Below are 18,149 nucleotides of genomic sequence, written 5' to 3' on the forward strand. Positions count from 1 at the left end.
ACTGTTTTATAATTTAGTGCTAGAAATATACAGGTTGATATTTTCATTAAAATATTTTGGACACTTTTCTTTAAGGATTAGGATTTCATTGGAACTGTGTTTGTTTAGATCACATATGCTTCAAATATATCCCTGAGTTCATACAGTAAAATAAAAAATCTGTACTTTCTCAGGTCACCAGTAGGCAGGAAAATCCTATTCAGACCTTCAGGAAAACGAACACAGTCATTTAATTGTCATTATGGTGTTGGAGTAACTGTACAACTGAGAACAGAAAGTAAAGTATTTTGTAGTTTTGCGAAGCCTGATCTGCTGAATGAACTGACCATTGCAAACTATGTATTGTTAGTGAGAACTTGGTTTCTTCTGTTTTTGTGCTGTGTTTGTCCATTTAATAATGAAGTCTACTTGGCAGTTGTCGTGGGAGCACAGTGACAGGCTGCTTAGAATGAAATCTGTAATAAGGATTTCTTTGTAACTGGTTAAATTTTAATTTTGCTCTGGCACTATTGCTTTTGCTAGTATTGGGCAAATCTCTATGGCTGTTGAAAAACTGAATTTTCATTACTTTTAATGGAAGTTTGGTGTCATATCCTTGCCCCAGATGCCTAAATCCAGTATCCAGTAAGTAGTTAACTTAAATGCTCAACAGATCATCCTATTTACTGACAAGCGGAAGAAAAATACGAATGTGACCGGGAATATATTTGTGGTAGGCAGTGCTTTTATAAAAGGATAAAAAATATTATTTTGAGCATTTGTTGTTGTATATATCATAATGGTCTGCCATCTGGTTACAATAAGATATCATTGTCAAAGTATGAAATGACAAGGGGGTTTTTTTGTTGGTTTTTTAGGTTCGTTATTGTTATTACTACTCTTATTGTCAAGATGTTCAAAAGTTGAAAGTGGACAATGGGAAACTGGGCAAAGAAAAATATTTGTTTCACCTGAGGATTTTCTGTAGTTACAGAACTGAACCTGTAGTTAAACTCTTCTTCTATATATCTGATGGAAAGTGGGGTTCTAGTTTTCCGTCAGTTGTGCACTTGCTGTAAACAGTAATTTCAGGGTGAAGGCGTTTGCTTCCCCTGGATCAGCCACGGGGCTGTGGTGGGGACAGGCTGGGAAACTCATGATCCTGAAGAGCTGGCAGAAGGCTGGACCTCTCAAATTGTTTAAAACCACCACAGGAGCACGAACCAGACCTCTGAGGTGTGGTTCAAAACCATCCACGGCATCTGCCCCCATGTCGTTCCTGCTTGGCTCCAGAAGTGGAACTGCTACAGAGGACAGAGGCAATAGAACGCTGGGAAGGTGAAGGGGGAACAGTGCCTGCACGTTTGAGGGTACTGCAGCATTTAGCAAAAGAAAGCTTTGTATGCAACTTGCTCGGCAAGCCAGACATGGTTCCAAAGTGAACCATCCTGTATTACCTGCCTTCTGTGTTTAGTGGGGTGGATGCAAATCTGTCCATGAGGGATTTATCTTTTCCAGCATGTGCAAAACTTTGGCAATTGCTGGTGCAGACTGTTTCCTGATCAATTATCTGTAATTTTAACTGTCAGGCTTTTAAGGTGTTTCTTACCAGATTATTACTTTTGAAGTGAGAAATATTTGTTTGAATTGCAGGGAATCAGTATTAAAAATGTGTTAAGGGATTTCCTAACCTCTTTAGGGAACAAGATACAGAGGAAAGACTGCTTATTTTGTGTAATGCACTGAGAGCATTTATTTCTAGTACCGTTCTGTCAACTGTCATAACACCACCGGATAGGAATGGAAGTGTGATGACAGCAGAAAATGGCATTTTGTGCTGGTGCAAAATATGCTGTGCACTTTCCAGTTATTTCTGTGGATTCCTGCAGTTACCACCTGCAGGGGTTGCTTTAAAGTTATGATGGTTTTATGTAGATAAAGTGTGCTGATGGTGGGATGGTATTGTCCATTACTGACACCCTTGTGTAATGTACTTTTGTTGCAGAGATAAGTGGTTGGTGATGTGAAGTTGGGTGGTGGGTAATGAGAATTTTGGTTGAATTAAACATAGCAGATTTCTTTTTTAATACTATGGTGGGAGGAAAAGAGAAAGTGGTGGGGATGGAAAAGGGAAGGATCATATTTATAATCCTTTGCTCTGAACTCCAATCTAGTGATAGTAAACAGCATCCCCAAAAGTGCAGATGACCTCATCAGTGAATGAGCAGTGCTGTTTGTTTAATACTGTGTATAGCAAAGCCAGCGTTCCACTACACTGCTAATCACATTGGGTGAGGTGGTTTACAGTAAGAGCTTTTCCCCCCAACCTTTTTCTCTCTCTTCATTCTTCTGGCACTGTGCCAGGGCTGACCATATGGGGAGGAATGTGATGAGGCAGCTGCACAATATTTTGTACCTGGAAAATGACCCAATTTGAAAAAATATATTTTAACTATGTTTAACTTTGCCTCATTTGTCATTAAGTAGTTTGGGGTTTTTTTTAATGGTGTTAAATGTGACCTCTTTAAACACTTGTAAATATGTGTGATTGAGAGGAGTGAAGGTTGGAAGGCACATTTCTTGGTCAGTCCTTTTAAACTTATCAGTGGATCCACTGAATCTGGTCTTTGGGTATTTTGGAGCCTAAACTCAAATGGTTTGGTTTTTTTTCAGAACTAAACTTACCTGTATGCCAAGGATATGATTTTTTTTTTAAAATACCTGTTTAATTTTCCCATAGCTTTTCATTATCAAGCTAATGGGTACAAATGTGCAAATAATAGCTCTTGTTCTTATGTCAGATGTTGCTCATCATATTTTATTTTGCTGTGTATAAGTAAACAATGTTAAGAAGCAGTTGTCAGTTTTGTTCTGTTTGTAAAACTAAGAATGTATCTTAGTAGAAATGTTTAATAAAAACAGACAGCTGCATAAAGCTGGAATGTTAGAATGCTTCCCTCAAACTACATGAGCAGTATTGGACACACTGAAGAAACTGCAGTGATACAGCCACATTTTGCACTTGAAATTTGAAAACTCAACCCAGCCTTCCTTTTTTTAGGATATCCACATAAATATGGACCACAAGGAGGTTGTGCAGATCACTCGGTATTTGAAAGAATGCAGAAGTACCAGATGACTGGTATAGAAGAACCAACAACAGAGGTATAACACAGGCTAATGGGTTGTGTTTGTTAGAAATCGGTGTAATAACATCCTATTTCTTGTATGTGTTAGCAGATACTGCTCTGACTAATGAGCATTATTTTAACTTCATGTGTAGCGTACCACTTGTTCCATGCTGAAGTACTTTAGTATTTCTGTTTGCCAAGATAGCTGACGAAGGTAACTGCAGTGTGAAATAACCTGTGTTGGGGGGGTACATTTAAGTCCCATAGCACTGGGCTTTTTTTTTTTTTATCCGCAAACTGTTTGTTCATCTTAGAAAATTATTATGGAAAAGAAAAATTCCAAAGATCACATGAATGAAAAAATCTGTTTCACATTGACTGCCTTTTATAATATAAAATGAAACGCACAGAAGGGTTTCACTGAGATATCATTAAAAATAGATCGCATACTTGAAAACTGGCTATAACACGGTTTAATTCAAAATTCATAAAACTTCGTGGGTTAAGGAAGAATGAAAATCTGTTTGCATTAGTGGAGAATGTGTAGAAAAATCTATTGCTATTTTTGGGTAATCTGGTGCAGCATGTAGATCTAAAAAATTACTATATTTATTTCCTGTGTATACGTAGAAGCCTTTTGAAGAGCCTAAGAACAATGGTCCACAGCTTTTAAGAAAAAAGCGTGCTGCTCAGGCTGAAAAAAATACCTGTCAGCTGTATATCCAGACCGATCATCTGTTCTACAAGCATTATGGAACCAGGGAAGCTGTAATTGCACAGGTACTTTCGATCCCTTTATCTTATATGATCTGCTTTAATTTAATTGTGTATTTGTGATAAATTTCATACAATTTGTGTATGTTATTGCTTATTTACTTTAGAACGTCTTGTTTCATTTTTTGCAGTGATCTTGACATTATTGAAACAGCTTTTGTTTCACTAAAAATATACCATATATCTGTGGTGAAATTCTTGGGCACTGGTGCTTCCCTTAGTTAATAATGGCAGCTGTGGTTTAGTTAGCACCTCTGAGCAAGACTGCAGTCTGACTTTTCTCTGTTCTTCCTCAGGAAAATGATACTTCCTGAAGAGTTCCGTTCTGTTTCACAACCTGGCAAGCCTCTGTGTTAATGCTCGCATAGCCTTGTGTTTGAAATTTTAGTTCAAAACACTGTGAGCTAATGACACTGAGAACGGTTCCTGTAGTGTCTGATGTAGTGGAAGGCTAAAAATGCAATGGCAACTACAGGCAGATGCTTTTCATTTGTCAGTATGCAATTAGGTGGAAAACTCTTTTTTTTTTCCTGATAATTTCCTAAAAATATAGCTAGTTAACATTAACATACTTCTCTTGAAGTCTTAAGTTTCACTGTCACTTGCAAATCTGACTGTTACTATTTATTCATCACACTGTACATACACAATTCAAGTAACATTTTCCAAAGCTCTGAAGTCACCTTCAAAATCAGGTTTTCAATGAGTTAGCATTTCTATGTGCTCTTGGAAAAGGTAAATGATCAGTTTTTTCCTACCAGAAATAATATACAGAATAATGCTGTAACAAGTAAATTTCTTCTCAAAAAAAAGGTGCTTTGAATATAATTTTAACTACACTACTCTCTTATAGTAATGAGTCAAATGACTATCACAAACAGGTATGTGAATAGTTCATGAAATTATGTATTTAAAAAAAAGCAACTGGCAAAATATTTTGCTGTTATCATGGTGGCAGTGCAGAGACCGGGTTACGTAGTGATTTATTTCCATTATTTGCCACCAACATTCGATTAAAAAGGCCCATTAGAGTTCATATGGCACAATATCTTATATGTTAAAAGTACAGACCTTGCAGTTTTTGCTACTTAAGATTAGCTATAGCGTACTGCATAGATCTTTGAACTGTAAATACTTTAATTTTTGACAGATATCCAGCCATGTTAAAGCAATTGACACAATTTACCAGTCAACAGATTTCTCAGGAATCCGTAACATCAGCTTCATGGTGAAACGAATAAGAGTAAGTTGTTTTGAGATACTTGTAGCTTCACTCATATTTCTTGGATGCTGTATTTTTCAAAATTTCTGTTGCTGTTCACTTGTAACATTTATTGTTAGTAATTTCTGTAGTAAATGGTTCCCTAACCCATTTATTTGTTTGGGTTTAGTGTTTATTGTCAAAAACCCTCTGCTTCCATTATTGAGCTATAGTCAATTTTTATAGCAATCAACTTCTTATATTTCATCAGAGTTGACTGTGTGGCAAATAGACTGTATTGCTCTCAAAAAACTTTAATACCAAAACAGATAATGGCTATCCAGGTTGAAAGGTGCTTCTAAAAGTGATGATTTAAGAGAATAGATATAAACTTTGGGGTACTGATGGAAAGGAAAAAGAAAGAGAGTGGAGATTTACTACCCAAATGCAATTATTTATTGTGGAACTTGGTTTTCCAAATATTGGGGTGGTAATTTGTCAAGACATATAAAACTTTAGGAACCTGTTTAGCTATTTAACATAACAAGGTGACATTACAACCGTAAGCCTCTTAGCTGGTATTTACAAGTCAAATGAAAATTAATCGTGTCTTAGAGTTTGTTTCCATTTACTTTTAGATTAATACAACCGTAGATGAGAAGGACTCTTCCAATCCCTTCAGATTTCCTAACATTGGTGTGGAAAAGTTTCTGGAACTGAACTCTGAACAGAATCACGACGACTATTGCCTGGCCTATGTGTTTACAGACCGTGATTTTGATGATGGAGTCCTTGGTCTGGCTTGGGTTGGAGCCCCTTCAGGTAATTATTTCCAAACCTTCAGCACTGTGAGGTAAAGTATTGCAGGTAGGTACAAATAAGAAAGGTAGAAGCAGTCATTTGAATTGCCAGCAAGTAGACAAAAACCTCATAACCAACACTTCACAATTTTGGTTAGGTACGATTTGATTTATATATATTTATATTTCATCTTTAACACACATACTGACATACATTGAGTGGAATACTTCACTAAAATGAAATTTTACTTCAGAAAGCAAGGAGTTGTGGTTTTTTGACACCATTTATGTTGTCAACAGAATAGCTGAATTTTAGAATGTTGATAATGCCTCAGTACAAATTCAAGTTAGGGAAAAAATTGGTGAAATTTTAAGTCACAGTTCTGAGACTTTTCCAAACAGTAAGTGTGATGCACTTGATTGTTGACCTTCTAAGTATGGGTTTGATTAACCCAGACATCGAAAGTGTTTTCAGTTTTAGTTTGTACAATGGAAAAATGAGTCACTTTTGCTGACAAGAATAGATGGCTAATCCTAGGCATTTTATATAAATGCTCTTTCTGTGAGAGAGGATTTCCTGTGATTTTTACTCTGGGTTTGGTTTTTTTACTTAGCGAAATGTGAATGGGATGTATATTGAGGCTTCCTGTATTGGACATTGCACCCTGCTAGTCTCGTACTACAGGGATTGTGAAATCAGGGTTGGTCTGTGCAGTGAAAGCCCAAAATAACTCTTAATAGCTATTCTGGAACAGCTACCTACTTGTGTGAATGTATCCATTCCGTGCTGAGAGCATTAGTGTGGATAAATCTAATCTACTTCCAGAGTTGGCTTAATATTAATTATACAGAACTCTCAGTGTGTAGCTGTCTACTGAGGAAGCAAGCTGTTTCTTGTTCTAAATGTCACTAGAAAAGTAACACAATAATTTCTTAAATGGCTAACTGTTGTACTTTTGTCGAAACGCAGGGAGCTCTGGTGGAATATGTGAGAAGAGCAAACTGTATTCTGATGGTAAGAAGAAATCTTTGAACACTGGGATCATCACTGTTCAGAACTATGGCTCTCATGTTCCTCCCAAGGTTTCTCATATCACTTTTGCTCATGAGGTTGGGCATAACTTCGGTTCACCTGTGAGTATCACTATTGATCTGTTAACTCACTTTAAGCCATTTTGAAGTGCATGATTTGCAAATGACGTTTTTACTTCTTATGAACAAGAAAAAAAGATCATGACTGCAAGTGCGTATGTGTGCTCACACTGTATACAAACGAAACACAGATTGCCGAACTGAGCCCCTTTTATGAGGATTTGTCAACACTGGTGCAACAGTGGAGTTTGAGAGTTGTTTATTTCTACTAATTCAGTCTCTTATAGATGGGCTATATTATTATTTCCTATAAACTTCCCTGGTTTTCATTGAAGACTAGGGTCACATGCTTATTAAATATATTTTAGTTTATCCTAGAGAGAAGGAATCAATGCAAAATTAAAGTGACACTTTATTCAACAAGTGAAGATAGTGCTGGCTCTTTTTTTATGTTCAATTACAAATTTACTTGAGAAAATTGTAGAGAGGATTAAGGTATCAAGAACAATATTTTAGAGCAAAATTGTCTCCCAGTCATATAGAGATGTAATTTGTTGTGGCAAGCTGAAAGCATGAAGCTTTGGGGTTTTGCTGGAGATGAGAACAAAGTTTTCTGGTTTGGCTTTTTTATTTTTAAACTTCAGTATACAGGCTTTCTACTCTTGGAAGTAAAGTGAAATCAAGATATGACAGGAATGAGTTCTTCCAAAATAGATATTCACATGTGAACGCTTTCTTCACATGCCTTGAGAAAATCCGTAATACCACTACTTTCAGTGGGAACAAGCCTTCCAAGTATACCTGAAAATACGAGGATATGAAACTGAAAAAACACTCCCACTGAGTGAAACATCTTTTGGACCAGCCTTGAAGATTATTCTTTTAATTTTACTCCTAAGTTGCATTTGTTGTAGGGAAATATGTGAAAGTACATGTTTGATTCTGCCAAACTGTAATAAATGATATAGTTCTTGCAACTATGTTGAAAACTTTTAAATGTACCTACTTTTGAGACATAGTTTGTACTGCTGGAAGGCTGGATGCACCAGAACAGCGGAAGAGTTCCTCTTACACTTCACAACTTCGTATGTTGTCAATCTGCTAATTGCTAGTATGCCAACCTGTAATGCATTTAATTCATCACGCTGGCTGTTGTATATATCTGGTCACTGGCTGACAGAACCAGACTGCTGCGCGGTTCTGGACATCTCTTTGTACCTCCCTCAAAACAAGCAGCAAGAAAGAACTGCTATTTCAGTTAACTCCTGCTTTTACTCCACAGAATTCTTACCACCGTTGGGTGATCATAGAGCCATTCTTCTTAGGAGATGGCAACTTTTTCAAGTCAGTATTCATTCCAGGACATGCACTTGAGTTACACTTTTGCCAAGAATGCAAATAAGCTGAAACTTAAGAAATTAGATATTTGCTACTGTTTCGGGGGGTAAATAAATAAACTAAAACCACCTTTGTTTTCTGTATACTTTCTGTATTCCAAGAAACCTTATAGTATAAGATAGTGTTTTGTTTTTATGAATCTTTTATTCTCACTGTGTTAAAGTTGCCAAGACAGGTTACTTTTGCGCATGTATAAAAGAGCAAGAAATTAGAGAAGCTGTCTTGATAGAAATAATTTAAAAATATTTGTTTTGCAGCATGATTCAGGAATGGAGTGCACTCCAGGAGAGTCCAAGAACTTGGGGCAGAAAGAAAATGGCAATTATATCATGTATGCACGAGCCACATCTGGGGACAAACTTAACAACAACAAGTTCTCTATCTGTAGCATTCGAAATATCAGCCAAGTTCTTGAGAAAAAGAGAAATAATTGTTTCGTTGGTACGTATTTAGTCATGCTGAAAGCAAAGTGGCTAAGCTGTTGTGCTTGATTAGAAATTTATTTTAATATTTATTTCACTTTTTTATTTATTTTACTCATTTTAGTTTACTGAAAGATTCTATAAGAATTGAGTTTGAGATCTAGAGTACTGTATCAAGTTCTGGGCTCCCCAGTACAGGCAAGAAATCTTAAAGGTCTTTTCCAACCAACACAATTCAATGATTCTGTACTGGAGTGAATCCAGCAAAGCCCCACAAAGGTTATTAAGGGATTGCAGCATCTGACATATGAGGAGAGGCTGTGAGAGCTGAGACTGTTTAGGAGTGGGGAAGGCTCTTGTGTCTCTTTATAAATGCCTGGGGGGGTGGAATCAAGAAAACAGGGCCTGACTGTTTTCAGTTACAACCACTGAAAGGATAAGAGGTAAGGAGCACAAATAAAAATATGTGAAATTCTATTTAAACATTAAAAAAAAAAAAAAAGGGACAATTTATTTCTGGAGTCTTTGTGTGAGTTCTCACAAATTTTGTGAGATTGCGCAGCGAAGTAGGTTTGTATTTTGGAGTAGCAGTAGTTCACCCCAGTACCATCAGCTTTTGCCTTAAGGTCCTCACTCTGCTAAACAAGGAAGAGTACAAGAAAGGATGCTGCTCCAGTGGAGGCTTAGCAGAAAGCTTCCTCTTATCGCTGTTCATTTCCTATTCACATAAGAAACTCCTGCTGTTATCAGCAGAAACCTTTTACTCAGAGGCTTGAAATTCTATGAGAAGTGACTAAGCTGGGCGGGAAGCAAATCGTGCAAGTTGACTTGAGCCCTAGTCTGAAGTCCATCTTGACCAGGCATTTTCAGCCACGATTAGCTGGATGCTGGTGCAAGTCTATGTTAACATTTGCAGGTCTCTTTGCATATTCTTTGTACTGTTTGGTACATAATTTACTGGCATTTTTCAGAGTCTGGTCAACCCATCTGTGGTAACGGACTGGTTGAAGTAGGAGAACAGTGTGACTGTGGATACAGTGACCAGTGTAAAGATGAATGCTGTTACGATGCAAACCAACCAGAAGATAAAAAATGCAAGTTAAAACCAGGCAAATACTGCAGGTATTGTGTGTGTCTGTTACGGTACGCTTATACAGGGGCTTATTGGTAGTTATAATTGTTATTTCAGAATCTGTTTACTTGCATTACTCTTAAAGTCTTTATTTTGTTTAAAGTGCCTTATACAGTGAGTGAGAAGTTCATAAGCACAGTTATGCTGTGCAGTTACTGGTGTTAACTGTAGCTTGTTTTCCCTTAGATGACTGTTCTGTATCAATGCTAACGTATCATAATAGCGCAGACAAATATGTGTTGAAGTTCTGTTATCTTTATTACAAATGTGTTGTGCAGAAGTCTTGCAAAAACTGTATGATTCAGAAAAACATGACCAGGATGTTGTTTTTACAATAGGTGCAGGAAAGTATTAATTGCCCAAAGGATAATGGAGGATATTATGAAATCAGATCCTATCCTAGTGCCATTGCCTAACTAGAAGATGACTGAATGATATAGTTGATTTTTTTTTTTTAAATGCTTGTTTTATAAATTAAATTAAACTATGCTTTTAAGGCACCTTGTATTTTGACAGTGTTGTGTACATAGTGATTTATAAGAGGAACTTTCAAAGGTCATAAGACTTACAGTGAAGCAAGCTAGCTTCTGTCTTTTAGTTCCATGACTTAAGATACACGTTACATTTTTACCTCATCTGAGAAGTTAAGTGGATTTGTTTTTCACATGAAAGGCATGAGCTTTTGATCCTTTCTAGAGACACATGTAAATCTAATGTCTGGCTAGACTCTTTGCCTAAGATTAAGTGAAAATTACTATTTTTTTTAAGTCTAAACCAGCTCAACCTTTTAATACAGCATACAAAATATTGTTCTCATTAAGCTTTCCTGCCCTGAAAATGTACTTTGTCATCCTAGGAGTGGAAGTAAAAGTAGTACCTACTGTTAAATTGTATTTGACAGTGTAGACATGGTAGAAGGACCATCTCCTGTGAATTCGTAGTTGCAATGATTTTGCGTTTCTCTTTGCCCCTCCCCACACCTTGCAAGTTCTTACTATTTCAGCAAAACAAAAAGCGCCTTGCACTGTCTTTTTTTATAAGTGGTTTCTGAGATTTTATGTTCCATGTTGCAGTTGTGCTGAGGACCTGTTTCCATGTACACCAGGTGCCACCACCACCCCCCTTCTTTGCTCTCCTGTGCTCAGCTGACTGTAGTCTGGCTTTATGTCCTGCTGGAACAGTCTTAAATATGAGTTGCTGCATCATTTTTCGTTTAGGATTCCCTTTTTTCCCAGTTCTATTAAGATCGAAAATGTTGCTGTAGAAAGACATTTCTGAAGACATATAAAGCAAATCCAAGTTTAAGAATGGATCACATAAATGACGTGTTAAAATACGCTTTAAGAAAACTATGGTATCTGTCCAGCTGCTTTACATGTATTTTAGTCTTTTTCATGTGTGATGGAAGAGTGCTTTTTCTCACCATGCAGTAGTTTTGAAATCGGGAGATGCTGACCTGCAGAAGGTCTGCGCACTCTGATGTCCACTGAGTGCCAACGAGCACGCTGTGAGGGGTGGTGAGATACAGAATCATTTGAGATGAGAACTCAGGAGGCTTAGCTTTAATCAAGCAGTTACATATGTTTTATAGCCTTTGCGCTTCATTCTTCTGCTCCCATTTTCTATATATTTTAATTTAAAGCATGCTTGTACTGTTTTTCTAATATAATGCAAATAGTTTAATTGGTTTCTACAATGACTAAGAAATCTGTATTCGGTGCAGTAAACTTTTATTGCCTCTTATTTTCAATTCACATTTTTCTTAGCACAGATCAGAATTATGTTGAGTATTTGAGCAGGTTGCAGCTTGAATAGTTCTGGAATCATTCACGCTTTTTCTTTTCTTCCACGTTTTCTGCTTGTTCGTAGCCCTAGTCAAGGCCCCTGCTGTACTGCACAGTGTAATTTCAAACTGAAGACTGATAAGTGTCGAAATGATTCTGACTGTGCAAGAGAAGGGATGTGTAATGGGGTCAGCGCTCTCTGCCCACCATCCGAGCCTAAACAGAACTTCACCGATTGCAACAGACGCACACAAGTTTGCATAAATGGGGTATGTTTTTTTGCAGTCATATGCAACCGCAGTCATTTGTTGCAAGGCACTGTATCATGAAGTGATACGGTTTCAATGCTTAGCGGAGGAGAGTGTAAGAATAATCTGTTGTTCAATAAGAACGTTCCATTTATTGGTTTCAGTCAAAGTAACTGTGAAGGAACACCAAATATTAAGAAGCAAGTAACAAATAAAAAGCTAGCTTTACAATTTGAGAAAGTTCAATTTAAAGATTTTGTAAAAATCAGGACTATGAGAGTGTGTTACTTCCTAGTTCCATCTACTTGTTTGGGGTTTGGTTTTTTTTTCAGTCCTGGTCAAGTAATTTTGTTGGCTTGGAAAATTAGATATGCTATCAATACATGTTGAATTTGGCTTAATGAAAATACGCGGTTCCTCCACCCATGTGCGTGTAGTGCAGATGTGCACGCATATGGAATTACTCTGAACTGCCATTAGTTCCCTGCGTTAAAGAGTCCAGGGCAGTTACTATGAAATATTGATGGGAAGTCTCTTATAAATTGATCTATGTTTACTTGGAAGCAGAAACAAGCAAAAGTTATCCTCTTAAAGAGCTGTAATTTGTGTTGCCGTAAGTCTCTGTTTTCTGCACTCCAGGTTTTTAATCAAATGATACTGCTTGTAATAACTTTTCAGCTAATTTAGAGTCATCTTAGATATAGAGGAGTTATCTTTATATAGTTACTTGAGATTATAAATACACTGATTTTTCTTAATTTGAAGGGTCTTCCCACAGTGAAATTAAATACAGACTTTTTTCTTCCATGAATTTTAATTATTATTTTCTGAGAGAAGATATTTTTGAAGACATGCTTTTGATTTATTTTCTTAACCACAGTTTTGAGTAATCAGGTTTCAGAGTGAATTGCGGTGCTATGAGTGTTTTGCAAGGTACTTTGAGACCCTAAAACCAGATAGTATTAAAAAAAGTGCAGGTAAATCACCTTTAAAATACATCAAGTAAGCATAAACACTACAACTGAATAACTAATAAATTTGTTTTATAAAGTTTAGAAGAAATTCAAGCTACTATTTTTATTGATAAGCATCTTTAGACCTACAGTGATGCTTTCAGCTATTAAAAATTAATGTCTTTCCTAATGTTAGTGTGCTTAAAAGTGAAATTGATTTTTCTGTTTTTGTGCTTTTGTCTTAAACAGCAATGTGCTGGCTCTATCTGTGAAAAGTATGGCTTGGAAGAATGTACATGTGCTAGTTCAGATGGCAAGGACGATAGAGAACTGTGTCATGTCTGCTGCATGAGAAAAAGTAAGATTGGTCTGAATCGTAAGCGTAAACATAGCACTAGGTATCTGATGAATCTTCTCACAGTGTTTATATTTTAGTTTTTGTTAACTTGAGAGCATACTGCGATTTTGATCATACTTATTTTGAGGTAGGCATTGTATTTTGTAGGAAATGAATAATATATTTGGGGTTTTTTACAGATCAATAGAAACTTGAAAATTTTCAAAAGCATTTTGAACAACTGAACACCAGGGTATTAATGCCCACATGTTTTGATAAAGTAATGGTTTGGTTAATCTGTATTCACTTTCCAGTGGACCCATCTACCTGTGCAAGTACAGGCTCTAGCCAGTGGGAGAAACACTTCGGTCGTAAAACTATTACTTTGCAACCTGGATCTCCTTGTAATGATTTCAAAGGCTACTGTGATGTGTTTATGAGATGTCGGCTGGTAGATGCTGATGGCCCTCTAGCGAGATTAAAGAAGGCCATTTTTAATCCGGAGCTATATGAAAATATTGCAGAATGGATTGTGGTAAGTATTTTCTTTATCTTAGCAGTCTAATATAAAATGTTCTTATTAATCACAGCTGGTAGGTGTTGCTGTATATACACAGTACTTCAGCATTCTTCAAAGTACAATCAGTCCCTGTTTTACTAGTTTTTCTGTAGTCACTCGAAGTGCAGCAAAATAAGTTTGACAGATTGAAGAGAATGGAAACAAACAAGTAAATATTCTGTGTTAATAGCTTTACTTACTCTGCTCTCTGTTTTGGTGTTAATGTTCACATTTTTAAGTTACTGTGTTTTCCTATTTTAACTCTTCATATTTGAATGCTCTGATTTCTTCAAGGAACTGAATATATTGATCTCCAGCATTTCTTCTTTTTATTGCAGTAGATGACATTTTCCTAGTAATAGACTGGGAGGAGAGCTACAGTGAAACACCATTATAGAGCTGCGTAGTCAGTTTTGTGTAAGCTGTTGATTGTTTTAGGCTTATATAGCTCTGTTGCAATGTATCTTCTATGAAATACTCTTCTGATGATAGAAAGGACCTGAAGTTATTTGGGGATTTTGTGTGTAAAAACTTTGGGGACGTTTTTCTTTAGAATGTTATGGTCTTTTAAGCAATGTTTCAGAACAGCTTTTTGATGAATTTTAAAAGGCAAACGAAAGCCATATTCAGTGACCTCTGTCTCTTGTGCATGTCTACCAGACACCAAAAAAATAATTTTTCCATATTTTCAGGCTTATTGGTGGGCAGTGTTGCTTATGGGAATTGCCTTGATCATGTTAATGGCTGGTTTCATTAAGATATGCAGTGTTCATACTCCAAGCAGTAATCCAAAGTTGCCTCCTCATAAACCACTTCCAGGTGAGTACACCAGGTTATTACATTTGTAGAGAAATGTTTTATCCTCAGCTATTTTGTTCTAAAGGGAAAATTCAGGTGTCTCGACCTACAGTTCTTAGTCTGGCACTGTGAAACTACGAATGGAATTCATGCCAGTGAAACAATTAATAAAAATGTAACTGTTGCCTTATTTTCCTGTAACATAATACGCAAATCAAAATAAAGCTTTGAAGACTTTTTCTAAGTCAGAGTTCCTTTTATTTCCTATTCCATGCTGTATTTTGTAAGGATCAGCCTGTTTAAGGAAGTACCGTTTGGATAATAAAATGTGCTCTGTAGATACTCCATGCAGGTACTTACCTTTTTAAAAGCTTGCAGGCATAAATCTGAAACCTTTCAGAAAAATAGCTATATTTCATTTGCATGGGCAGGGCAACTGTTCTAGAAATATTTTTTAATTATTATTCATGTTAATCATGTGTACCTTTATTTGAAACAGGCACTTTAAAAAGGAGGAGACCGCCACAGACCACTCAGCCACCACAGCGGCAAAGGCCCCGAGAGAGTTATCAGATGGGACATATGAGACGCTGACTGCAGCTTTTTGCCTTGGTTCTTCCTAGTGCCTACAATGGGAAAACTCACTCCAAAGAAAACCTAATAAGTCATTGTCCCCAGTCTAACTGTCAAAAATGGAAGAGGAAAAAAAAAAAAGCATTGTATGCCCTCAAAACAAGTGGAGATGGTTCATTTTTAATGAGCGAATCTTCCAGCACAAAAAGAAGAAAAATGTTTTTCTTGCGTATTTTTAATTTAGTGGCACAAAGTCCTTAGAGTATCATGATTCTTTCCCCCTTCTGTGCTCTTCATTGCTGCATTTTCTTCACTTGCAGGCAAATATGGCTGTAGTAAAACTTTAACTCAATAATTGAAAAAAAAAGATCTATTTTTCAACTGCCAGACAAGGCCAGGAAGCTAGACCACCTCAGCATTGGAGACATTACTTGTCAATGTATATACATTGTTATATGCAGACATGTATTTCTAACGTACACCTGTACTTGTGTGCAATTGTAAACAAGAGATTTGCAATATGGATGTTTCTTTGTATTATAAAACTTTTCCGCTATTAATGAAGAAATTACCATTTAATTGACATACTCAGGATAACAGAGGATGATGGTCAAGGATCCTGTGATGCTTTACACAGCAATTTTGAATCAAATCGAACTTCTCTATCATGATCCGAGTTGTTTCAAGCACTCATTTCATCTTTATCAAACAGCTGCTAAGACACAGCATACAAGATCGAATGGTCTTTTGGAGAAATAACAGGTGTTCTGCAAACTTTGCAAATGCCAGAATGTTTCAAAAGCGTTTTATATATGTGTCTCATTCCTTGTAACTCAGCATAAATATTTCTAATTTGTCTGATTATTCAGTTAAACAAGGGATTAGATTAAATGTTTCCATGCTTTATTAGAAAATTCTGCCCATTACTCAACTTGTTTTAAAAATTACAACCAGTTTATTCGGGCTGTTCGGATATTCTTACAGTGTGATAATTAAGTTTGTGGTCTAAGGGATGTGGAAAGAAAGAAAAGCTGTAGTTGTTTTAATATTCTTTTTTAATTTATCAGATATTTGAATAACTTTTCAGCATGATACTGTTGATTGATAACCACTAAAGTAGAGTGATTTGCCCAGCTACTGTGCCGGAGTTAAAACTGTAGTTAGGACTACCAGTTTCCCCACGTTTTATAACAGCAGCGAAGTCCAGCAGCACGATGTCCCATTCCGAAGTTTTTATGACGAATGTAATAATTGGCATTTTTGAAAGAGGAAACAAAAGATGTCTTAAGGTGCTTATTGCTATGCAGGAGATGAAAGGGGCATTACAAAATGTTTAAGCTTGTGATATATTTATTGCTTGTTTTCCAAAAGCACCGAGCTAATTAGAGATGCAAATGGCTATAATTTTCCTGGCTTTGCTTAGGAGAAAATTTACTAAGGGTTGGACAGGCTTCCTTTGTTTGTTTTGTTTTTTAAGAGTATAAGGTTTACACAATCATTCTCATAATGTGACGCAAGCCAGCAAGGCCAAAAATATTACAGAATATAATGAGATCTCTTCCTTGTAAACTTGTACAGTATGTGGTAACTTTTTCAAAATACAGCTTTTTGTACATGGTTTAGAGACAAATTTTGTACATGAAACCCCAAGTCTGATAGACTCTATAAATAATTCTAAATGATCTTAACTAGTTAGAAGTGTATGTAGTTGCTTTTAAGTCATTTTAAATACATTTGTTTTAAGACTGTGCAAAGATTGGAAGTGGGTTTGCATTTCTAAAATGGTGACTTTTATTCAGCAAGAGTTCTTAGTAACTTCTTGAGTGTGGTAGACTTTGGAACATGTAAATTTTTTGCCTGTAATGTTATCCTGTGGTAGGATTTTGGCAGATAAATGCTGCCCTATTTTATTTTAAGTCTAAGTTAAATGTTTTCTGAAAACAGAAATGTGCACTGAACTCTCCACTGCAAGTCAAGATGTGGTAAAACCGAAAGGAAGTTCAAGAGAATGAAAAGGAATACTACTGTCGATTTCATGTCCACTGTGTTTTATACAGTATCTTTTTTGTTCACTTTGGAAATTTTTACTAAAAATGCAAAAAATAAAGTATTGTGCAAAGATATGTAAGGTTTTTTTGAAACTTGAAATGCATTAATAAATAGACTTGATGAAATCATCTTCTGAAGATCCAGTTACTTTTTGAACCCTGAAAGCGAAAAGGAATACACAGTATATACTTCTGCTTAATTTTTAGCTTTCGCTGGAAAGGGACTGTCATGCTAAAAAGTAATTCTACTATCTTTACATTATCAAAGTGCACCTCTCAATATCATGCAGTTTAAATTTAAGAGTAAATGGTTTTGTGCAACCTTCTTAAGAAAAAGCCCTGAAATTGCCTTTAAATTTTTTGTATGATCACAGGAATAAAGCTTTCTCTGTTCTTGTCTTCAAAATGGAAACTAGTTACTGGTGGGGTGTTCAAGCCTGGCACCATAGATGAAGAATGATTCTTCTGAAATGAACACATTTTTTGATGAGGAACACTGGAATTAACATGCAATGCTCTGAACGCACAACTGATGGATTAGACATTGAGAAAGGAGCAAATTTGCTTTTTGCAAGGTGTTTTAAAACTGCTAGGCTGGGTCTCTGTGTTTTTGTGTATGTTGTGTGGTTGGCTTTTCAAAGCAGTCTTGTCACTGAAGTCCTGCCAATTATTCTTTCATTCTTTGGGCTGTTTGTGGAGAAAGTCCTGCTTGGACATCTGCTTCCTGAACTGAGCAGCGTGCGCTTTGAAGCCATCAAAGCATGTTCAGAGTTCCTTCCTGTGCTGTGGGTTTGGGGTTGTGGGGTTTTGGTTTGTTTGGTATTTTGGTGGTGGTTGTTTTGGGTGGTGGTGTTTTTCCCCATGACTTGTATTTTTAATAGAAGTGCTTCTGATTGTAGCTAAATAGCACTGTCAGGGCA

At 36.4% G+C, this 18,149-nt stretch overlaps 1 protein-coding gene across 1 annotated transcript in view; it reads left to right on the forward strand.

Moving 5' to 3' along the window:
- Nucleotides 1–17,355, forward strand: part of ADAM10 (ADAM metallopeptidase domain 10) — a 45,651-nt gene extending 28,296 nt beyond the window's left edge. The window contains 13 exon segments of the mRNA XM_065847411.2: nt 3,041–3,144; nt 3,741–3,890; nt 5,035–5,127; nt 5,724–5,907; nt 6,856–7,019; nt 8,633–8,816; nt 9,769–9,919; nt 11,799–11,982; nt 13,164–13,272; nt 13,566–13,786; nt 14,503–14,629; nt 15,108–15,191; nt 15,194–17,355. Coding sequence (XP_065703483.1) covers nt 3,041–3,144; nt 3,741–3,890; nt 5,035–5,127; nt 5,724–5,907; nt 6,856–7,019; nt 8,633–8,816; nt 9,769–9,919; nt 11,799–11,982; nt 13,164–13,272; nt 13,566–13,786; nt 14,503–14,629; nt 15,108–15,191; nt 15,194–15,231 — 1,793 coding nt within the window. The 3' untranslated portion in view covers nt 15,232–17,355.
- Nucleotides 17,356–18,149: the final 794 nt, after the last annotated feature.

The sequence above is a fragment of the Patagioenas fasciata genome, chromosome 12, assembly GCF_037038585.1.
Source record: "Patagioenas fasciata isolate bPatFas1 chromosome 12, bPatFas1.hap1, whole genome shotgun sequence".
NCBI lineage: Eukaryota > Metazoa > Chordata > Aves > Columbiformes > Columbidae > Patagioenas > Patagioenas fasciata.